Source organism: Dunckerocampus dactyliophorus, chromosome 16, assembly GCF_027744805.1.
Source record: "Dunckerocampus dactyliophorus isolate RoL2022-P2 chromosome 16, RoL_Ddac_1.1, whole genome shotgun sequence".
Lineage (NCBI taxonomy): Eukaryota > Metazoa > Chordata > Actinopteri > Syngnathiformes > Syngnathidae > Dunckerocampus > Dunckerocampus dactyliophorus.
The window spans coordinates 17,130,192-17,152,500 of record NC_072834.1 but is presented as its reverse complement, the minus strand read 5'-3'; the positions used below and the strand labels follow the sequence as shown (position 1 = coordinate 17,152,500).

General features: G+C 42.2%; 2 protein-coding genes across 5 annotated transcripts in view; one reads left to right on the top strand and one right to left on the bottom strand.

The window, feature by feature from the left end:
• The window catches only part of gtf2ird1 (GTF2I repeat domain containing 1), a 30,478-nt gene extending 21,105 nt beyond the window's left edge, over nt 1–9,373 (top strand). Inside the window, exons 15-27 of one of the 3 annotated variants that reach the window (XM_054754795.1) lie at nt 510–563; nt 1,575–1,655; nt 1,743–1,926; nt 2,018–2,088; nt 2,240–2,314; nt 2,850–3,117; nt 3,189–3,217; nt 4,247–4,294; nt 4,372–4,449; nt 4,515–4,707; nt 7,730–7,767; nt 7,857–7,975; nt 8,089–9,373. In XM_054754795.1, coding sequence (XP_054610770.1) covers nt 510–563; nt 1,575–1,655; nt 1,743–1,926; nt 2,018–2,088; nt 2,240–2,314; nt 2,850–3,117; nt 3,189–3,217; nt 4,247–4,294; nt 4,372–4,449; nt 4,515–4,707; nt 7,730–7,767; nt 7,857–7,975; nt 8,089–8,157 — 1,307 coding nt within the window. In that variant the 3' untranslated portion in view covers nt 8,158–9,373. Of the gene's footprint in view, nt 1–509; nt 564–1,574; nt 1,656–1,742; nt 1,927–2,017; nt 2,089–2,239; nt 2,315–2,849; nt 3,118–3,188; nt 3,218–4,246; nt 4,295–4,371; nt 4,450–4,514; nt 4,708–7,729; nt 7,768–7,853; nt 7,976–8,088 lie in introns of all 3 variants that reach the window. The other 2 variants (XM_054754794.1, XM_054754796.1) reach the window with 2 other exon arrangements.
• A 51-nt stretch (nt 9,374–9,424) lies between these two features.
• Nucleotides 9,425–21,125, bottom strand: dtx2 (deltex 2, E3 ubiquitin ligase). Of its 2 annotated transcripts, XM_054754797.1 has the most exons (9): nt 20,371–21,125; nt 19,518–20,130; nt 18,256–18,314; nt 14,436–14,681; nt 13,638–13,705; nt 10,814–10,984; nt 10,557–10,721; nt 10,392–10,481; nt 9,425–10,266 (listed from the first exon to the last, which is right to left on the bottom strand). In XM_054754797.1, the coding sequence occupies exons 1-9, from the start codon at nt 20,681–20,683 to the stop codon at nt 10,021–10,023; spliced, it is 1,971 nt and encodes a 656-aa protein (XP_054610772.1). In that variant the 5' UTR covers nt 20,684–21,125; the 3' UTR covers nt 9,425–10,020. The 2 variants fall into 2 exon arrangements, with proteins under 2 accessions (XP_054610772.1, XP_054610773.1); XM_054754798.1 differs by lacking the exon at nt 14,436–14,681 and having other exon boundaries at nt 20,371–21,123.
• Between the last annotated feature and the right edge of the window lie 1,184 nt (nt 21,126–22,309).

The window sequence follows — 22,309 nt, the reverse complement described above, 5'->3', positions numbered from 1 at the left end:
AGAATAGAACTCCAAACTGACACCCTTTTAAAATTCCAAGGCAAATTTGTGTAGACGTCACTCTCTGTTTAAATGAAACATTACAGTCAATGAATGTGTCTAATAAATTTTGCTAACATAACAGAGAATGATGTCTGCACAAACGCATCATTAGCGCATCAAGCTTTTATTTTCTTTTTCTTCATTTGACTGTGCTTTGCTTAAGTTTCTTTTCTTTCGCAAATGACCACTGCAGGAGAGAAACTGGAGGTAAGTGCACACCACACGTTGATTTTTGTCTATTAGCGCTGTAAAATGCATCCAAAGTTTTCTGTGATACCGCCACAGAATTTTCTGACTCAGTCATCACTAAATCCAATTAAAAAGTCACATCTAAGAGCTAAAAGCAATCATCAAAGTGATATTACTACATTTTCTTCCATCCATAGCAAAGAAAGTTATACTTGATAACTTTGTTACAGAAAAGTTACCATGTGTCCGCTCGCTCATGTCTTTTTTGCTTGTCACAGCTGAAGCTTTGTCTCCCATTGCTGGCCCCCTGAGCGTTAGGAGACCAACTGAAGGTAAAATCTACAAAGTGGAACAATCTCCCAAAAAACAGCTTTAATTATTGTGATATTTCACCATTTATCATTAATTTAAACATACGTAGAAAAAAAACACAAAATGTATTATACCTGTGACTTTTTCCAAATTGTGATATTTTATGATATATCAATAAATTCATAGTAAAAATGTATTGAATTATTATATTTAAGAATGAGCGGTGCCAAAGAATATCAAGGGAAGCGCAGCATCTTAAAAAAATACAAAAGAAACACAAATTTTTTTGCATTTTTGACTTTGCCAATCATGACATATCAATATTACCTCACTTATCCATTGTATACAAAATGTAATGAATATTGAGGTGTTTTTCAAAATGTGAAGGGCGATGTAGGACTTCATAGGAAGCACAGCATCTTTAAAAAAAATTTTAAAAAATCAGAAATAACATTGATATATTTATTATCTCATATTATTATAATGTGTATTTACATACCAATGTAATATTGTGAAACAGTCCATTTTTTTTTATCGGGGTCCGGGTCGCTGGGGTACTAGTCCCAATAGGGAATTCTAGACCTCCAGGTCTCTGGCCAGCCGCGCCGGGGTTCCTCCAGCCTGTGGTTTAGGTCTGCTATGGGGCCTTTGCCCGGCTGGGTATGCCCAGAACTCCTCACTAGGGAGGCATCCGTACGAGATGCTCCAGCCACCTCAACTGGATCCTCCCCATGTGTCCCCATGAGTTAGTGGGGCCACTTAAGGAAAGAGTTTGGCTTCTCAGAACTTCATGGAGGAAAACATTTCAAGACATTTAAAGGTTAAAACCCCTTGGCATCCGACCAGTAACGGGACGAAGAGGGGGATAAGTCACTATTGATGCGCTACACTGCTGATGGGGATGTCAAAAAATCCAAACTCCTTTAAGCTCCAACAGTGTAAAATGTAAATTCTTGCAATTTTTCAACTGGTCTTAAAAGTTGGATCAAGAGTGGAGATTGTCTTTGTAATGTTTGTCTGTCTCCATTCAGCTGGTAGTCTGGTGGAGGACATTGGTGAAATGATTCTTCAGCTGCGCAGACAAGTGGAGAGCTTGTTCAGCATCAAGTATGGTAAGTCTGCAGCCTTAACAAAGACTACATGACTACATAAGAAAGGAAATGGGAGAGGGATAAACTCACTCTGCGCTTTTTGCTCAGCTGAAGCTTTGGGCCTCCCTGAAGCGGCCAAGGTGCCCTACTCCAAGTTCCAGATGTACCCTGAGGATCTGTTCGTCACTGGGCTGCCCGAGGGCATTTCACTGCGACGGCCCAACTGTTTTGGGGCGGCCAAGTTGCGCAAGATCCTGGCCGCTGGTAGTCAGATCCAGTTTGTCATCAAAAAGTGAGAGAAGTTTAAAAACTGACGTTCACCTTTTGTAGGTTTGAATGCGCTTTCGTAAATATCATGTTTTTTTTTCTTTGTTTGTCCACAGGCCCAAGCTGCTGAGCGAACAAGTCAAACAAGAGATGCCTTCCGTCACCGTCTGTGACTCCAAAAGTTCAGGTAAAACCTTTCAACCTAGGCAACAGACTTGGCAGGGATTTCCCTCAGCGGTTTTTCTTCTACTCCTCCTTGTAATGTGTGTAATTGGTTTGTAGTCCACCTCTCAAAGGCTGCCAAGGGGTTTTAACCTTTAAATGTTTCCTCCCTGAAGAGCTGGACGCAGTCAAGGACGCAACGCCGCTGACAGAGGACACTACAGCTTTGTCCAAAAGACCTGCTTTCTCAGGTGCAGTAAAGTTGCAGGAACCACAAAAAATACATTAACACTTGCATTTCACCCTCACACTTAACAAAATAAAATAAAAATGCAGTGCAACAAACCACAAACTAAAGCCCTGAAGGAGGACTTCCTAGATTGGGTATTCTGTTGTCATATGATGACACAGTGATGAAAGATAGGTATCATATCAAATGTTCACAAGCTAAAGTTCTCTTGTAACAAGATGACAAAAAATGAGTACAACAAACCACACTGAGTCGTACTCCTTTCCAGATCTGGTAGGATTTTGTCATTATGGGCCAAATCATTTAAAACCCTGAAGATAGGACTAAGGTCAGTAGTAAATCGGTCAAAATAACTTTGTTATTCTGTATCTCTGTAGAAAGCCCTTGATAAGTGATTTCTACATTTGCTATTATTTCTGGCAAAATGTCCTTCAGTGATGATGCGATGGTGGTAAAATAGATTTTTCTGTTTTGGATCTGTGGATTTGAATGTGTGTATATTCGAACACAACAGTTGAGTCTTGTTCCGTCTCCAGAGTGCCTGGAGTCCAAGCTGTCCAGGATCGACTTGGCCAACACACTGCGGGAGCAAGTCCAGGACCTGTTCAATAGGAAGTATGGCGAGGCACTGGGTATCAAGTACCCGGTGCAAGTTCCTTACAAGAGGATCAAGAACAACCCGGACTCTGTCATCATCGAAGGTCTCCCGCCCGGGATCCCCTTCAGGAAGCCCTGCACCTTCGGCTCCCAGAACTTGGAGCGCATCCTGGCAGTCGCCGACAAGATTAACTTCACCATCACCAGGTGGTGACACCACATTGTTACATGTTGTCAATGTTAGCCAAACAACTTTATCAGAATATCTTTTTTTCCAGACCTTTTCAAGGCCTCATTCCAAAACCTGGTAAGATTGTTGATTCACTTTCATACATACCAGAAATGTTCTACCAACAGCCAAGTATAGCGTTTCCAACATTCCAAAACTCATTATATATAACAAGTAATTTTTAAAAAACTTTCATAATGATTTGGAGTGCATGAAAAAGCGTGAAGGAAAATGTAGCTGTCTTTGACCGCATGGCCATTTACTAACAAGTATTAAGCACAACACAGCAGCAACAGAACCAGTGTTGGAATAATGGTAAGGAGCAAACACCTGGCAACTGTAGGAGACTTAATCGAATAGCATTTAGCGCAGGGGTGTCCAAACTTTTTCCCTCGAGGGCCACATACTGAAAAATTAAAGCATGCGAGGCCACTTTGATATTTTGTCAAGCAAAACATTTACAGTAGATATGCTAAGAAGTTACAGTATACTGTATATTAAGAAACAACTGCTTAAAAGTTATTTTTCTTTAATATTTCACCTCTATGCTACTAAAAGGACATTATTTTTTCTCATATTACAAGTTGATTAAGATTGTGACTTCATTCTAAAATTATAGCTGTTTTTTCATTTCTTTATTAAAGAAAGAAATTATGACTTTATTCCCATACTTTGACTTTATTCTGGTAACATAACTTTTCTACAACCTAATTTTCCTAAAATGTATTTGTTGTTTTGGTTGTTTCTCATAATATTACAACTCAAAATAAAAAAAATCTTTTTTTCTTTAATGCAACTTCAGCTACTAAAATGGCATTATTTTACAATGTTGTTCTTGTAAAATTACAACTTTCTTTTTATTATTTTCTACTTTCTTGGAGGTGAATAAAGTATAGTGTGAATAAACCAACCAACCTACCTAATTAATTACCTATTTTTTGCTGTTGTTTATTAAAATTAATGTCTTGTTCAGTTATGTTTTTAGAATCTGTCGCGGGCCATTAAAAAAAGTGCCGCCAGCTGCAAACGGCCCTGGGCCGCACTTCGGACACCCCTGATTTCGGGTATATAGAAAATGCTGTGTACTCACTTGTGTATGTTTATCAGCACCTCGCAGAGTCACTTTACTCAAGAAGGCGTACGCTTCAATAAGTGGTGAGTTTGTTGTCAAAACGTATAAATTACTTGGCTGTAATCGTACGTTAGTGACCGTTATTGTGTCGTCCTGCTAGATGACGACGACATCAACCGAGTAGGAGAGAAGGTGGTCCTCAGAGAGCAGGTCAAGGAGCTGTTCAACAAGAAATATGGTAATTTGGAAGGAAAAATCTTAGCGTGGTTGTGTCGGTGATTTCACACTACGTGATGTATTTAGGTGAGGCTCTTGGCCTGGACCGTTCCGTGGTGGTGCCATACAAGCTCATCCGTGGCAGTCCTGAGTCCGTGGAAGTGGACGGTCTCCCGGACGACGTCCCCTTCCGCAACCCCAACACCTACGATGTTGTGTGCCTGGAGAAGATCCTCCAGGCCGCCGAGAGGATCACGTTCAGCGTCAAGACACAGCTACAGTGAGTGCAGAGCAGGAGGCGGAAGGTTTACTCTTCTGTCAGCCCATATTTCAGTAGATACGAGGGAGAACAAATGTGATGACGCAAGATTGGCACAACACAACACTTTACTCACTCCAACTAGAAATTGCAGTTGCATGGGTGCAAATGCCCCCGGGCGAGAGACATGGTAAAGTTTGTGTGCAGAGCAGAGGTCACTCTCCGTAGCAACTCACCATGGTGGCTGGAACACTGGCGTGTGGGTGGCAGCTTCTACCATCAGGCTGCTCAGCGCCAAACCAAAAGCAGTGTCAGAACAGCTAAAAGAAGGATAAAAAGGCAACCTGGTTGAGAGTGCAATTTGGGCTTGGGGGGGGGACTTTCTCAGCCAAGGGCGTGTAGTTATAATGGCCGAAACAGCCAGTGAGAGGTGGGGGTCAACTACTGACTCCACAAGAGAGTGCCCACCTGAAAAGTTCACTGTTGTCACATAAGTGCCTTCTCCACGACGTGCTCACAGTTAAAGGATGCGTTACATCTCGTCCTGTCTTTCAAACCTGATTACGTTTGTGACACCCCTTCATATTTCAACATGCGCCAAAAATGCTATCTGTCTTCACTTTGAACAAATGAGTGAGTCATTTTGGAAGTAATTGTTAGTTCATCATTTTTTCGAGTAATAGTGCTGCTATTAAGCAGTCAAAATGGGTTGATTTTTTTTTTTTTTTTAGAATACACATTTTTGAAAAAGGATATTTAAAAAAGTGAAACATAAATCACATACAGTGGTGTGAAAAAAATGTTTGCCCCCTTCCTGATTTCTTTTTTTTTTTTGCATGTTTATCACACTTAAATGTTTCAGAGCATCAAAAAATGTAAATGTTAGTCAATGACAAAACACAAAACGCAGTTTTAAAATGAAACATATTAAGGGAGAGAAAAATCCAAACCTACATGGCCCTGTGTGGAAAAAGTGATTGCCCCCCCCAGTTAAACGTAACTTCTCTAGCCACACCCAGGCCTGATTACTGCCACACCTGTTCGCAATCAAGAAAGCACTTGGACCTGCCTGAGAAAATGAAGAAGACCAAAAGAGCCTCAAAAGCTAGACATGCTGAGATCGAAGGAAATTCAGGAACAAATGACAAAGAAAGTAATTGAGATCCATCAGTCTGGAAAAAGTTAAAAAGCCATTTCTAAAGCTTTGGGAATCCAGCGAACCACGGTGAGAGTAATTACCCACAAATGGCAAAAACATGGAAAGGTGGTGAACCTTCCCAGGAGTGAGCGGCCAACCAAAAGTACTCCAAGAGCGCAGCGACGACTCATCCAAGAGGTCCCAAAAGACCCCACAACAACATCCAAAGAACTGCAGGCCTCACTTGGCTCAGTTAAGGTCAGTGTTCATGACCCCACCATAAGAAAGACACTGGACAAAAACGGCCTGCATGGCAGAGTTCCAAGACAAAAAAACACTGCTGAACAAACAAAGAACATTAAGACTCATCTCAGTTTTGCCAGAAAACATATTGATGATCTGCAAAACCTCTGGGAAAATACTCTGTGGTCTGACAAGACAAAAGTTACATCTGGCATAAAAGTACCATGGCATTTCAGAAAAAGAACATCATACCACCAGTAAAATAGGGTGGTGGTAGTGTGATGGTCTGGGGCTGTTTTGCTGCTTCAGGACCTGGAAGACTTGCTATGATAAATGGAACCATGAATTCTGCTGTCTCCCAAAAAGTCCTGAAGGAGAATGTCTGGCCATCTGTTCATGACCTCAAGCTGACACTAACTTGGGTTCTGCAGCAGGACAATGATCCAAAACACACCAGCAAGTCCACCTCTGAATGGCTGAAGAAAACAAAAGTAAGACTGTGGAGTGGCCTAGTCAAAGTCCTGACCTGAATCCTATTGAGATGCTGTGGCATGACCTTTAAAAAGGCGCTTCATGCTGGAAAACCCTCCAATGTGGCTGAATTACAACAATTTTGGAAAGGTGATAGCCAAACTTCCTCCACAGCGCTGTAAGTTATTGCAAATGTTTGATTGCAGTTGTTGCTGCTAAGGGTGGCCCAGGGCTGGTCATTAGAAGAACTTTTTTCACAACACTACACAGGTGGTTCTCTGTTTATGATGTTCTGTGTTATGACGTTTTGTGGTGACGTACCACAAGCCCATAAATTGAAAACTTTATTTTGGATGGTGAACAAGAGACTCGCTGGAGAACTAGTGAAATACGAAATACGCAATGTGCGGCTCACGCGCAGCCACGCTGCCATCAACACTGGACTCTCGCCACCGTCATGATGGATAACGATGGTGTTGTAGCGTCCACCCGGACGTTTGAAGGATAACGAGGAGGTGCTCCATTAACAATCGCTTCATTTCATCAGCAAACTCAACTGTCCTCACACACAGTCAGGACACATGGCACATTCAAACACGGTTGGAAATCACGCAACTTTTTAACACCACACACAACTGCCAGGTCGCTACAGTATCCTTGAGTACGTTAAAGGATCTGATCCTCTGAAAGCGACAGTAACAACGAGACAGTGTCGCGGTCTTATTATTGACATGGAAAAGTTGCAAGTGCTTTGCTTTTATTATTTTGACTGTCAATTAAGTCTTGACTTTATGGGTGATTTAGGAGTTCATTTAGGGATAATTTAGGTGTGTTATCCAACTTACATCAGTCTAGTAACGCAACTGGTACGTAACCCGAGGACCACCTGAATCTGTATATTTTAAAAAATAATGTTTGTGTGTGGAAAAGAGAGCACGGTTTGATTTGAATTTGTTAGCATTTGCAGTTTATGTCACCATGGGCTAAAAATGGTATCTGTCTAAATTGAACATATTTGCCTTTGATTTTACTTTTACTGGAGCATTGACGTAAGTTCATTTACCAACTTCACCAGGTGGAGCGTCCATGCATGTATGCTGTGGTTTATTCAATGACATTTAGCAGCTTTAGCAAAAATGCTCGTCTGGTATGAAATCAGTTAAAATTCTCTACTTTTCTGCCTCTTTGTAGCTCCTTTGCAGAACGGTGTGGCCAGTCTTGCAACACGGGTACGTACCCGCAGATGACATCAAAGCCGAGAGGGTTCCGATACTTAGAAAAAGCAGTAACATAATGACTGGCTTTGTGCCCATAGCAGCAGCAGCAGCAGCAGCAGATGCCTCCACTAGTCGACGGAAGCGCAAGCGAGTACAGGAGAGCCATCGCATGCCCGCCTCCTCTGAGCTGGCCCCGTCGGCCAATCAGATTCCAGTGATGGTACGTGCACCTTTTTACTTTGAAGTCTCACTGGTCTCAGGTCAGTAAGTTGTGGTAGTTTTAATAAAACAAATAAGCCAGTTCCTCATGGTTTTGTGCTGCCATGTGTGCAGCAGTGGCCCATGTACATGGTGGACTACAGCGGCGTCAACATGCAGGTTCCCGGCAAAGTCAACTACTGAACTTCACAGATGAATGTTGGGCCTAAGAGATGGACTCCTGTCACTGCGTTGAGAACAATCTCCAGGTGGACAATTTGGTGGTCAAGGTTTGTTACAGGGGGGCCAATTGTATTGCAAAGACGGTAATAATTGTTTTGTTGTTTTTTGGGTTTTTTTCTAACTGAGCTCAAGCGTTAAATATGGCCCACAAAATGTATTACTGACACAATTACCATCCATCATATTCAAATGTTTGTACTTTTTATTTATTATATTTATTGAAGTTTGACATTATGTGCAGGGATTTAAAAAAAAATCTGTGGGAAAATGATCAAAACACTAACGCTTAACCAACGCTTGTCGCTAGGGGGCGCCTGCGAGTCGCATATACAGTGGAAGTAGAAAGTGAGCGATTTTTTTGTTTTAGAATGGCTGAATAGTTGAAAAACAATGGAGGTGATCCAAAGGGGGGCTGTGCACATGAGATGCCCTGACAGATTTGGAGCACCCCTGCACGAAACAAAGTATTGCAATATGATTGGTTTTAAGACAAAGTTTACTTACTCAAACGACCCAAATTAGAATTTTGGTTGCTTCAACACCCTAACCTACTCAAATCATGTATTGCCATATTATTGACATAAAGTACATAAGCTAATGACAAAGAACACAGAATATATTCATTTTGGCCACTTTGCCTCCCAACCTTTTATTTAAAAAAAAAAAAAGTCCCTTTATTTTCTCTTTTGAAATCTTTTTAGAAAGGTTGTAGGTCACATCATTTGTGACTACATATTTTAGTATTAAATATGCAGTTTTTCTATGCGATAAAAACCTAATTTGAAAAGTGGTTGCTCCCCAAGACTCAGACTTAAATTGCTTTAAATATCACATTAAATATAAAAAAAAAAAAATCCCCTAAGATACTTTCGCCCCCCCCCCCCAACGCATTTTTACAGGTCATTTTTAGAAAAAAAGTTTATTGCTCAGTTTTACTGAAGGAAAAGCATTTGACTCAAGTTGCTTTCTACATCCACTATATCAAACCTGCTCACACGCAGGTGTTGCGATGCTTCAGTGTACACAGCCTTTGTATGTTAGCGCCACATTAACATGTATATGTCGTTTAACAAAAAAGAATGTATCACGTCAAAGGAAAGACAACTAACCCCCATTTAAAGATGCTGTACCTTAACGCCAATTAGGCCTTTTCAACAATAAAAAAGATGTTGCCTTGCATTGTGTTGTCCTTTACACGTGTCAATGTGAAATGAAAGAAATGGGAGTGTTTTGACATGAATGCTTTTATTGCAGGCTTCTCAGTGTTAATGCTGCGGTACAGAGAGCAGAGTAAGAACTCATGAGTACAGGAGGTTGATTGTCACGATGTAGAATTTGCTGAACCTTTTCTTTAAATCACAGCATGGTTTGACCTTGTGCCTTCATGAAATCTCTGCATCCAGGTTCGAGACTAAAAGTGTACTTTTACTCTTCCCAACTATTCATTTTCTACATTTGAATGACTTGACATCATGTATTGCCGCTTCTCATCAACATTAGACGTCGCTTTGCTACGCTTTTAATTGCATAACCAATTGAAGTCGACTGCCCTTTACCGGAACGTACGGCAGGTAGATGTCACAACTAAAGTGCTTAATGAGATTTTTATCCCCCATACCGTTGCCATGGCGACTGAGTCAGAGAGGGCAGGGGATGCGGATGAAGCCCGTGATGGACAAAAGGAAAATTGGAAAAAAATCAAATAGATGTGTGGCGCTAGCTGCTCCTGAAGTACAAGCGGGAATGTAGCCAGCGCCACCTTCTTACCGAAAGCCTTTTAATTCATGAAGCTCCCTTTCATGGCAGAGGAGTGGAAGTGTTAGCCTAGTTGCTGCAGCCCGTGCCGGGGGCTTTGAGGCAGTCCTCGGTGATGCCCTGAGAGGCCAGCTCAGACAGAACGTTGTCCAGGTAGTTGGGGTCGGGGTAGCCGTGGCCCGACAGGTTTGACATCATCTCGGTCTTGTGATGGATTCCGTTCCACACTACCGTGTCAGGTTCCCCCGTCGTGCTCGACGTGCCCACGGTGAAGATGAGGCGCCGCATCCACGCCACCTTCAGCAGTTCCAGCACCTTTGGTGACACAAAGGCCCCCGTTTGTTAGGAAAATATAAAACGCTACAAGCAAGTCCATGGATGAAACACTACAGAAAGGACGATTTGTGAAAGCCCTGCTGCACTGAGCAAGTGTTTCTTACCTTCCTGCCTTTGTCGCTGTCTGGCAGGAAGCAGAACCGAGGGAATCCCCGACACGTAAAAGGCTGTCCTGGGTTGGGATGCTCCGGACCCTGCCAAACCAGGACATGAAGATGATACCAGATTCTGGTCTTATCAAACAGATCATTCCTGGTCTAGACCTGTACCTGTATTCCAGGTGGGATGCTGTAGATGATCTGGATGGTGCCGCAGTCTGGGTGTCCTGGTAGCGCCTGGGCGATGCTGTAAATTTCCATCTTGCCTTTTAAAGGCTGTGTGCCCGTCTTCTCGCCGTAGATGGTCTTACAGGAGGGGCACTGTAGGCTGCCGTCCTGAGCGATGGATACGCACACACATGGACAAAGACCACTGAGCACTTGGACCAAGCTGGAGTTGAACAATGGGTTCTGGTTTTCACTGGTACCTTGGTGCCATTGTTGTACATGGCCAGCATGCAGAGCATGTGCAGGGTGTGTCCACACTTGATGAATTTGCCTACAGCGTCGGGCAGGATGCTCTGGGCCCCCTCCTCAACCGGCGCTGGGGTCTCATAGCCAGATGGATTGGACAGTTGATCCATGCAGATAATACAGTCCTACAATGAGAGACAAATGGACCATTTACACCAGGTGTCGGCAACCTTTCGCAACAAAAAAGACATTTTGCCTCCTCTTTCAGTAAAGAAAAATGGTCTGGAGCCGCAAAACATGACACAGCTTATAAACCTAAAAGTTTTAATCTTTTTCAAATTTTACCTGTTACAACAGAATTCAACAAACAGAAGTGCAGAGTGCATGTGTAGGACTACTTTGAAATAGGGGTGTCCCGATCCGACCTTCAGGATCGGGGCTGCCCATCCTCTGTATTTTGAAGATCAGATAATATCGGCTACAGCCACGAGGTTGGGCCAATCAGATTGCCATATAGTGTTCGTAACTCAGGGCCGCACTCCAACATGGTCCAACATGCACCTCAAAGCCGGTTGCCACTCGACCCCCACCACCCGCAAGAAGAGGAAAACGCAACACCACCGTGCAGACATGTCTGCGGTGTACCGCGGTGAGGTTAGTTTCAGTTGGATGTTGGATATTCGGCTCCGAAGCTACATGGTGTCATGGTGCCGAGAGCTGGCACGGGAAGTGCCGCTGTACAGTGGCGGAGCTACGTGGCGGCCAATGGTGACCATGGCCACACTTGGTCACTCTCCGGCCATCTAGACATTTCAGGTATCAACTTATTGCCACCCCTATGTGAGTGAGCCTCACCTTGAAAAATTTCTGGCTCCACCAATGCCATGGTGTAACCGCTGGTTGTTTATACTAGGGACCATCAATAAATTACTATTGCATTGAAGAGTTTGTTTAAAAAAAAAAAAAATAAATCACACCACAAATTGATCTAAAACCATGTCAAATGATGAGGGTACGCCCATTTTTTCCAATTTGATCTTTTATTGGATTAGGGACTTGACTCAGAACTTTGTACAAACGCCAAACAATATGGTTGGTCATGCTGTGGATCAAAACAAATAAATTCAGCAATACTTTGGTTGCATTATTTTTAATGATTTGGAGAGCTATTTTTATAACCATACTCAACTCCACAAATTCATGTTTGTAACAAACGCTTATTTATAAAAAAATTAAAATAAAAAAAAAGGATCGGATCGGCAGCCAAAACATGTGGCTCGAGACATCCCTACTTTGAAATTATTTAAACACTGAACTATGGAGGCATTTTTGAGTCTTTCCCGTGTTTGTGTAAAATGAAAAGAAAACGTAGCCAACTTGAACATAAAAATGCCCATCAGAGTTCACATATCCCACTGTTGCCATTCTATTTGTCCTGATCTTGATGGTCTTTCATTTTCTGAATAATTAATAATAATTTCGTACTTATATTTTTAATTTGGAGAATAGATGTGATATTTTTCCGAACGATTATTTCATGTATTCTCCAGCTGTGAATGGCGTTGGGACAACGCTAGCAGCTATAGTTCAGTTTGGAGCCTTCATCCACTTCTTGAATGTATGTTTGCTCTGCTCAAGCTTCCGTAGTAGTGGGTTTTCTACCGGTACTCCGGTTTCCTCCCACATTCCAAAAACATGCATGTTAGGTTAATTGGTGACTCTAAATTGTCCATAGGTATGAATGTGAGTGAGAATGGTTGTTTGTCTATATGTGCCCTGCCATTGGCTGGTGACTAGTCCAGGGTGTACCCTGCCTCTCGCCCGAAGTCAGCTGGGATAGGCTGCAGCATAACCTCCGTGATCCTAATTAGGATAAGCGGCATTGAGGATGGATGGAAGCTTCCGTAGTGTTCAGAAATCGCTCCCTTACGGCCATCTGCATTTGGGTACTTTTCGGAAAAAGCTGGGTGCTTTCATGGATTAGCAGCGAGTCGGATATTAAAAACTCTTTTCGGAAACGCACATTTCCTCTGCTTCGATGTTTATAAATAAATAAATAAAATCACAGAACAACAAGGAGGCTGAAGAGCCACGGGTTGCTGACAACTGCAACTACAAATACATTGCTTGTAAAAGCTGGCATTTTGTCTGCATAGCTGCTTTGGATCAATGCAAATAAATCAGACAATTTTCCACCTTCTGAGGTAGTACCAGAGCTGGGACCCTACCTGTGTGTAAGGGTAAGACAAAGACTGGACAGAAATGTAACCATTGACACTCACTCATCTCGCCCTTTTGTGTTGAAAGCAATGGTGCTGATGTAATTATCTGATGACAGGATTTTGCTGTGTGAAATATGCTGCGGTTAAACGGTTCGGCAGAAAAGCCAACCGCAGGATAAATGCCGGCTCTTTTGTTATGGCAATTTTGCGGCATATCTGTGTGACTTTAGTAGCCGAACTTGTGTAACCTGATGCTGTGTGACAACGCGCACACGTACCCAGCCCTTGTTAGGTTCTGTGTAAACAAAGCAAAGGTGGATAACTGCCAGCTCTTTTGTTGATGACAATTTTGCGGGATCTCTGTGTTAAAGGGGCTTTGATCGCTTGCCATGAGGACAGTCTGCAGGAAAGGCAATGCAACCTTTTCTCTCAGAGTTTCACTTTCAACTTTTCCCCATGAAATGCTTTTCTTAAACTCCAATGTAAATGTCAGATTTCTGTGTGAAAGAGGGTTCAGATAGCTTGACAGAGTTGGTGAAAATGATGCAAACCTTTGCTGGGTTTGTGATGCAAAGGCGGATATGATTAAAAGTGAGGGTGTAAACTCAAGCGTTACCTCGTCCGGCACACCGGGCACCACCTCCATGTAGCGCTGGATCACCTCCTCAGCTCTCTCACTGTTTGCTGCAACAGGAAATAGCATAGAGATTACTTGGCAGCAAGAAGCCACACAAGTCAGACAACACAAGCTCTTCTTGGATCCTTCATTTCAACCGCTACATCATCCCTTTCTGCCTTGTGTCCGCCTCCAACAACTTTAAAAGTCCATCTATTGCATACACGCAAAGAGTTGGGGGCAGGGTGGCAGACGAGGACCACAAACGTGCACAGATTGGAACACAAATGGAAGGAAGTAGTGATGCAGTCAGGTGACACATTGAAGAGCTGGAATGATCTTCAAGCACGGAAAAAATGCTTTCTCCAGCGCTCTTTCCCTTTTACGGGGGCAGGTGGCACGGTGGAGGAAAGATTAGCACTACTGCCTCCCCGCCAAATGTCCCGTTTGAGTCTAGCACTAAACACCGGACTTTGTGGTCCTTTCTGCATGAACTTTGGACTCAGGACTTTGGATTTCCAGTCAGATCTGGATTTTGGTCCCCGAGGACAATACAGGGTTGCCGCCCACTGCTTTTCTATGATGGCTTTAATGTAAAAAAAGAAATGACATTTTTTTCCCCCTTATTTGTGGTTAAATTGATCTACAAAGACAGTCATCTCGCACATGCTCCAGCTCCCACCCAGCCCCCAGCTACAGAAAAAGGATGAAAGGATGGGAGCAGCAAAAAGCAACATGGTGGGACGTGAAACACATGAGAGGCAATGGGATGGTCCTCCAGGTATGGATGGTATCTACCTCTCCTGTGCTGCCTCTTGGCTCTCCTAACTGAACTGCTGCTGCTGCTGAGGGGCTTGCTGGGCCTGCTGGCAGGGGGGAACGGGACGGGAAGAGGAGGGAGAGAGAATTGCTGCGGATGCTGCTGTTGTGGCAGCGGCGGATGCTGATGCGGTGGTGGTAGTGGCGGAGGAGGCTGCGGGAGGGGGGTGGTAGTGGCGAAATGCACGCCGAGTCCCACTGCTGACATCAAAATGGAGGCCATGCCTGGAACGGGGTCAGGGGTTGGAGGCAAAGCGGGGGGTGGGGGTGAGAGCCATCGAGAGAGGAGAGGAAGAGGAAGAAATGAAAAAAGGCTAAGATGGAGTGGCGACTCACTACGAGCATAACGTAAACTGCTTCAAATGTATATCCTTTTTGTTTCTTCACAAGTTGTGCAGCAGAAAAACAATAATTTTGGCAATAAGGTGAAATTTGATCACTACAATATACTTTACAAAGTTCCATCATAAGCTTTGTGGTAAAATGGAGCCCTCTATTTGGTGCACAACTTTTTTTTGCCATTACAAAATACATTTTTTAGTTTTCATTTATTAAATATGAGGGATATCGAAGTTAACACATTAATAACACGTTAACGGAAGTTTCCTTTAATGGTACAAATTTTTTGACACGATTAACGTGTGCGCGTCCTGTTTGAGGAAACAGCAGCGTGGCAGCTGATGTGAAGCCAGAAGAGGGGACAAATATTGAGCAGAAATGGGCTAAGAAAAGGTTATTTTGAATGGTAAGTTTAGCTTCACAACCCTGGCAGATCCCTCTCTCGACAAAACCAAATGTTATTTGTGTCGCTCTGTGTTGAGTTGTCACGAAGTACCTCGCCAGGAAGAAGAGACAAGTTACTGGTGCACTGCAGGTATTTTTTAATTGTCAGTTATACAGTGGTGCCGTGGAACACGAGTGTCCCATTTTAGATACGAGCTGTCTCTCGGTGGATTTTTGCTTTGAATGGCTAGCTAAAATTTGGGCAAGGAGCTACTAGTTACCGGCAGGCATAGCCGAAGACAGCTATTTGGGGGCTTGTGTCATATAGCATTAGCTCTCGCTAGCGAAGAGCTAGCGTTAGCATCACGCTAGATGGTCACGGGAAAGATTTTCAACACACACGTAATATACACACTTTATAGCGATCTGATTTGTCTTATTTATTATGTACTGTGTAAAACTATGACAGGAACGACACCAAAGTAAAAGCACTCGATGAATACAGAGCCACCATCCGCCAGTAGAGCCTGCAGTACTTGAGAGGTGCAACAACAAATACGTACTTTAGCACTCAATAAGGCCATCAAATCTTACCTTTATGAATTCCCACATAGTACCAGCATTTGGGACCAAATATGAGGTAAAAGAAAAACCAGAAAAATACAGGAAAGTAGTCGTCGTCCGAGAAGATGCATTGCAAAGTTACATGGTGCGTTCAGTGACTGTGGAACAAATCGCCTCTCACATTAAACATGCAAAAATTGTATAAACTATATATTATTTTTTGAATAAACAATGGCCCATATTTCCAAAAGTTGGATCACTTTACATCTTTTTTTTTTTTTTGTAGTTATTTCATTTATATTTTTGTGTGTGTGTGTGTTTATTTTTATCATTGCACCTGAATGTTTCCCACAGCTAGTGGTTGGGAACTCCTGCCTTACAGCATGCTTGGGGCTATGGTGTGCTCTTTTACACATATGAAAATACTGTAAGAATGACACTTTTATACAGTTGGCTTCTGTATTTTATAATATAGGATTAATGTCTACATTAACAAATGCAATCACTGAATCATACCAAATCAAATCCTGGATAAATACAAATACAATACCAAATACACTGGATCAAATTATTCTGTTTTTAAAATATATACTTTTTTAATTTTATCTTAATTCGTTCATCGAGATGCCTTTACCACAAAGAGATTTACATCCTTACTTATTATAGATAAACATTTTTGTGATCAATTACAAGTTAACTATGGACAAATGTGACATATCTGTTTAGATATTTTAATTCACACCCCTATTACGTAAATGTATTTATTTCCACTTATTTAGTAGTTGTTTTATTCATTTATTGTTATATTAATATGAACCATAACAGGTGTAGCTAAGTAAATTTAGCATAATCATTTATGATTTGTAATTTGGATTTATTTATTCTCATGTACTACTATATACGTTTTTATTAATTATTCTTAAAGTCTTAGCTTATGCTTTTTTACATTTGATCAATTTGCCGTTTTTAATTAGTTATATTACGTCCAACATATTTTTTTTTTATGTATTCTTTAACTCAGTAGGTTTGTTGTACTTTCATGCTGTTTCGTGGTCGAATACGGCCTAATATTACAAAAAAATATGCATACTTCAACAATTTTTACGTTTTACCTAAATTAAGCATTTTCAAGCATAAAAATGGCCAAATTAACTAAAGACCCGACTGCAATAAGTGAAGTTCCGTGAAGTAGGATTTGATATTAATAAACTGAATATTTTCATAGTTCGACCATAGAAAACCTGTTTAGGACTTTCTAAATACAGGTTTACCATTATTAGAGCTCCATAGACATGAAATAACACCCCTATCACCACCTTTACACTCCAGGGTTTCCGCTACATGTAATTGATCGTGGTGGCGCGCCACAACCAGATAAAAGCCAAATAAAAGTGTTCTATTCAAAAATGACACCTGTATGTTAATGACAAATGAGCACACTGAGTGGAGATGTACTTTGTAGATAAAGTACAATTTAAATGTCGGCAGTCACATAAAATCGCTCACTTCTCCTTTTTGTCAAAGTAGATTTAATAATGCTGCAAGTTGGATACACCTGTGCTATGGTAACCATGGACTCTCAGTGTACTCTTTTATACACCACGCATTTCTATAACAAAAATATTACAATTATTTCATTTTAATTGTGTTATTTAGAACTAATATGTTATTTAACACTTCATTTCCCATGTATTACTTTTACTCTAAAACAGGCATCAAATTAAATGTAGGTTTGTTTCAAACAGGACAAAATGTTAAAGTACAAAGTACTTTTGTACTAATAGTCACATAGTACTATTGGACTATAAAGGTCAGATAACACAAAGCGTCTCAACATTTTAGACGTTTTTTTAAGTGCTCTCAGCAACTGCCATTAATTTAACTGTTTTGCAGTGTTCTCGGTTCATGTCCTGCTGGTTGTTGAAAAACATTAAATAAATAAGTTAATAAGTGAGCCATAAAAAAAATTTGCATGTGTCATAATTTAAAAAAAATTGCAGACTCAGCAGCGGCGGCAGTAACTTGCCGCCCACCACCACAGCTTCAGAAAATCCTAGGGGAAACCCTGCACTCCTATTATTACACACCCAACATCACTTCCTGTCCACATGTCTGGAAGACATTTATTGCAACACATGAGTATGAACCTGATTTATTTCTTAAATGTCTTATTATGTCTACTATCTTGGGTAATAGGAATGTAAAGGTGACTAGGGGAGTGTCATTTCATGGCTAGAGGGCTCTTATAATGTTCAAAAAACATATTTAGAAGGTGGCAAACAGGTTTTCTATGTTTCAACTACCCAAATATTCCATTTATCAATAAGGAATCCTACTTAGTGGAAATGCACTTATCACAGCCGTGTCTGGAACCAATTAACCACGACAAACAAGGTATCAAGGTATTACTGTATTTGTAATATTATTGTATTTCACCCCATTTCAACCTAATTGAATCCAGAACATGTCTTCAAATGTGCACCGTGCCATCTCTTCTATCCATGTGTTTTACCTGCAAGCGCTGAGCTGACGCTGGTGGATCCGTTCAACTGCACAGGGATGGAAGGAACGCTGGTGGACAGGAAAACAAGTCAGTTAAAAAGCAATATGAAAAAGTTATGTTTTTACTTGAAAATACTTAACATTTCACTATTCATTAGCTTGCTGATCAAAAGCTAAACAGGTGAGGAGACCAATTAGGAACACTTAAGCCCAAATCAGAGACACATTCTGGGCAGAGACATTGTTTGGAGTTGTAGGAATGTACAGTTGGAACCAAAGGTTTATATACACTGGAAAAACACAAACATTTTTTTCTTGCTATCTGAAATTAAATCATACTAAACCTTTCCTGTTTTAGGTCAGTTAAGATTATTATTTGACTTTTTTGAAACGTGAAAACTTGACAACTTCCTTAGCATTGCCTTTAAACTGTATGACTTGTATGACTCGGTGAAGTGCTAAAATGGAGCAATCCCAGCCGGTGCATTTTACACAAGAAGAGCAAGTAATTATTATGGAGCGTTAGCAGTTCATAAAGATTATCACTGGCAAAAACAACACAGTCGCCCCAAAATAGCGAGGGAGAAATGCTGGCAGAAGATTACGTATGTTAACACATTCTTATTAGGGCTGTGAAAAGATTAAAAATTTTAATCAGATTAATCATTTTTTAAATGAATCATGATTAATCACCATGTGATGTGTGAAATGTCAATTTTTACTGTATTTTATTAGGAGAAAGATAAATGACAGGACAGGATTTATTTTATGTATTTATATGTATTAACAGTGCCAAATAACTGAAAATCAAGCTACAACAAACCACCTGTCTAAAAACCTACTTGCCAAACAAGAGTTTATTTAATAGCAGCAGAACATTTGAATCACATTTTAGCTGTTATTATTATGAACAATGAGGAGTTGCATTCGTGTCCCTGAATGCATTTTGCGTTCTTGTAATGCAAATGCACAAGCGTCGTTCCGAGGAGGAGAAATAGAGAGAAATAGACGCGGCTTGGACAAATGCCTGCTAGCCTATTAACTGGGCTAAAGGCTACACCGCCTCTGATCCCATCTGTTCATGGATCATCTGTGTGTGTGTGTGTGTGTGTGTGTTGTGTGTCCCTGCTGGTGTTCCCAAACTTTTGGAGGGGAGTGTACAAAAACCTTACCACTAATAATTGTCTGGTACTCTGTAGTTGTGTAAATAAACAACTGGAAATGAAATGAGGAAATAGCAAATCAGTCTAACAAAGGTGTAAAGAGACCAACCTTAAGCCGTTGTGACTGGAAGAGCTGCCTAGAAGGGGTGAGGCTAGCTGGCTAGCAGAGGAGGGCGGAGGCCAGGGGGTCCCCCAAGACATCCCACCAACAGAAAGGGGCCTGCGGGGGTAGGGTGAGTAGACTGAGGTCGGGTGAGCAGTGGCCGCCCTGCCCGATCCCTGAAGACTGGGCCGGTTCAGGCTGCCTGATGAGAAGGAATGCCGTGCACGGCTGGGCATGGGCCCTGTGCCGCTGTGGCTCAGACACTGCTGGCAGGAGCAGGCCAGGCCGGCCGAGGGGACGGCAGAGGGGCCCGAAGGGATGGCTGGAGGGCCGAAGGAGGCCAACGGGTAGGGCAAGTTGCACTGGCGCCGCACCTGCCGTCTGAAGCCTGACGACTTGTTCACTTGGGTGAGCGAGGTGAGATCCACGATGTAGTTGTAGCCGTGCGGGCCCAGGTCGGCCGTGCCTTGTCGGGCCTGGTAGCTGTGCTCCAGGAGGATGGAGGTGCGGGTTTCATAGGGGGTCCATGCGCCTTCGTCATTAGCCCATTCCCAATAGACGCCACTGCCCAGGCCTGAAGACTGGGCAAACAGGGAGCGGCGGACTGATCGTGTCTTTCCTAACAACACAAAAGTTAGGCTCATGTTTAAGAATTCGGGGTAACAACTGGAAATATTTCAACTTGAAGGCAGATTTGAATGAATGGCGCTAATGAAGAAGCCACTTCCGGTTTGCTGGTTCCACAGGAGCAGGTGTGTAACCATTCCGACGATAACAACATGCTAACTACCTTGTTTGACAGGCCTTCACATTTCCAAACTCAACATATGATGAATGTTAAATGTACATTTAAACTCACCTGTGTCCTGCCTGAACTGTTTCAAGCTCGGCACGTCGATGAGATAAGGCGACAGGCTGGGGTCTGATTGTCCGAGGCAGATGGTCGTGGTGCCAGGCGCGCCGCCTCTGTGTCCTCGCGGTGACAGGCATCGCTCGATGTAGGCGCTCACTTGGCCGCTGTAAGGCCGCCAGTGGCCCTGGTCGTCCTGCCATTCCCACACAGCTATCATGGGTTGGGACTGACCCAGGGGGCCGGACGGGGTCGCAGCGGAGACGGAGGGCCCGTTCCTGGAGCCGTTTACCCTGGCACAGGAGCCAGACACAATCGCCATAATGGGCCCCAGTCAGCGTAGCTTAATGCTAACAACAGCTAGGATTTGCTTAGCTCGACGAAGAAAGAGTCAGCTAGCTAGGCTAAGCTAGGCTAGCTGGGTTCATTAAACACCATGGCGAACCCTTTAAAATCACCTTAATGGCACCAGACACAACTTAAAATAATGTTGAAACGAGTATTCAAGCGCATATTGGCAAAAATGTCGACGCGAAGAGCAAAGCTAAGCGCTTAGTGTTAGCTTTGTGACAGCAGCGTTGCCAGGATGCCTTCGTTCCTCTACTGCTGCCTTCTTGAACAATCGGAACTATAAGGTTTACTATGATGTCCGGGAAAGGCTCTTATGTAAATGTAAGCAAAATATCACCTTAATGGTCTAATTTATTTACACACACGTACATATATAACGACACATGCTATATTTAAGGGTACAATATTTACCCAATTGTGCGACATCGCCTGCCCGAAAGTAAGTTTTAATATTTCAAATTGCACGCGAAGGCAGCATTCTTCTTCTCTCATAACAAACGGCTTCATTGTTCAACCTGCTTCTGACCACTGTCAGCCTTTCTGCTTCCCCCAGCTGGTGAAAAATTGTATGACACAATAACTTGCTGCGGCAATTGTTCTCGGAAAGCTCAGCACCCTTCACCAGTACAGTATTCTTATTTTGTATATAATGTCAATGCATGACTCTGCCACGATTGCACAGAATAAGTACACATACATACACATAACATACAATAGATGTGTAAACCTCTAAACACTAGTTTACATGTTTATTTAGGTGAGTGTAAGGTAAGTTGTGTTTAAAATTAGTCAAATTGACTGTCAACAATTTTCAGATGTTCGTCTCCACCCTCATGGCTGTCAACACACACAAGATTGGCCTGTCATGCAGCATGTTTCATGGATGGATGCATGGATGGATGGAGGTAATAATGTGAGCGATGGGAGTGCAGGTGGAATGAATGCGAGGAGGGACTCATCAGGTGTCACCTGACAGCTGCTGGTCAAGTCTAGGAGATTACACAAAAATGTATGCACCTGCTTTTTCTGGAATATTCTTTGCAACTTGTTTCAAGAGTATTTTTTTCTGCACAGCACAGCATTGATCAAAGCCTGCACAAAGACATCACCTAACCAGAAGGTAAGATACAAGCCTGTCAACACCGAAATGTAATGTCTACCCCCACCAAGGTTACACTAAGTAGTATACACTAAGTCCCCAACCAACGAACACAATTGGTTCCAGACGACCGTTCGCTAGTCGAATTGTTCTTAAGTAGGGGAAAAGGTAATACTACCAATGATATAGGTACTACATGTGTGTGTATACATATACAGTATATGTGTATGTATGTATGTAAATATGAGTTTGAATGCAGTAGTAATGTTAAACAAGGATAATTAATGAAAAAAACAATAATAAAAGTGATATAATAATACATAATGATAAATGTTATTTACCTTTGAAGAGGAGTGGTCGAGCATACGTCATTGGTGGTGGTGGAGGAGGAGGAGATTTGAAAAAAAGGACAAATTGTCGTCGTTAGACTCTTCTAAAAGAGGTAGTGTTCTGTGGGTGGTGTAGAATTAAGCAGGCCTATTAACTCTTCATAAACTT

Coding starts and splice junctions, on each gene's coding strand:
- dtx2 (XM_054754797.1), bottom strand. CDS start 20,683: ATGGCGATTGTGTCTGGCTCCTGTGCCAGGGTAAACGGCTCCAGGAAC. Junction 20,131..20,370: donor ACAGTTCAGGCAGGACACAG/GTGAGTTTAAAT, acceptor TTGTGTTGTTAG/GAAAGACACGATCAGTCCGC. Junction 10,482..10,556: donor GCATCCCACCTGGAATACAG/GTACAGGTCTAG, acceptor CTGGTTTGGCAG/GGTCCGGAGCATCCCAACCC.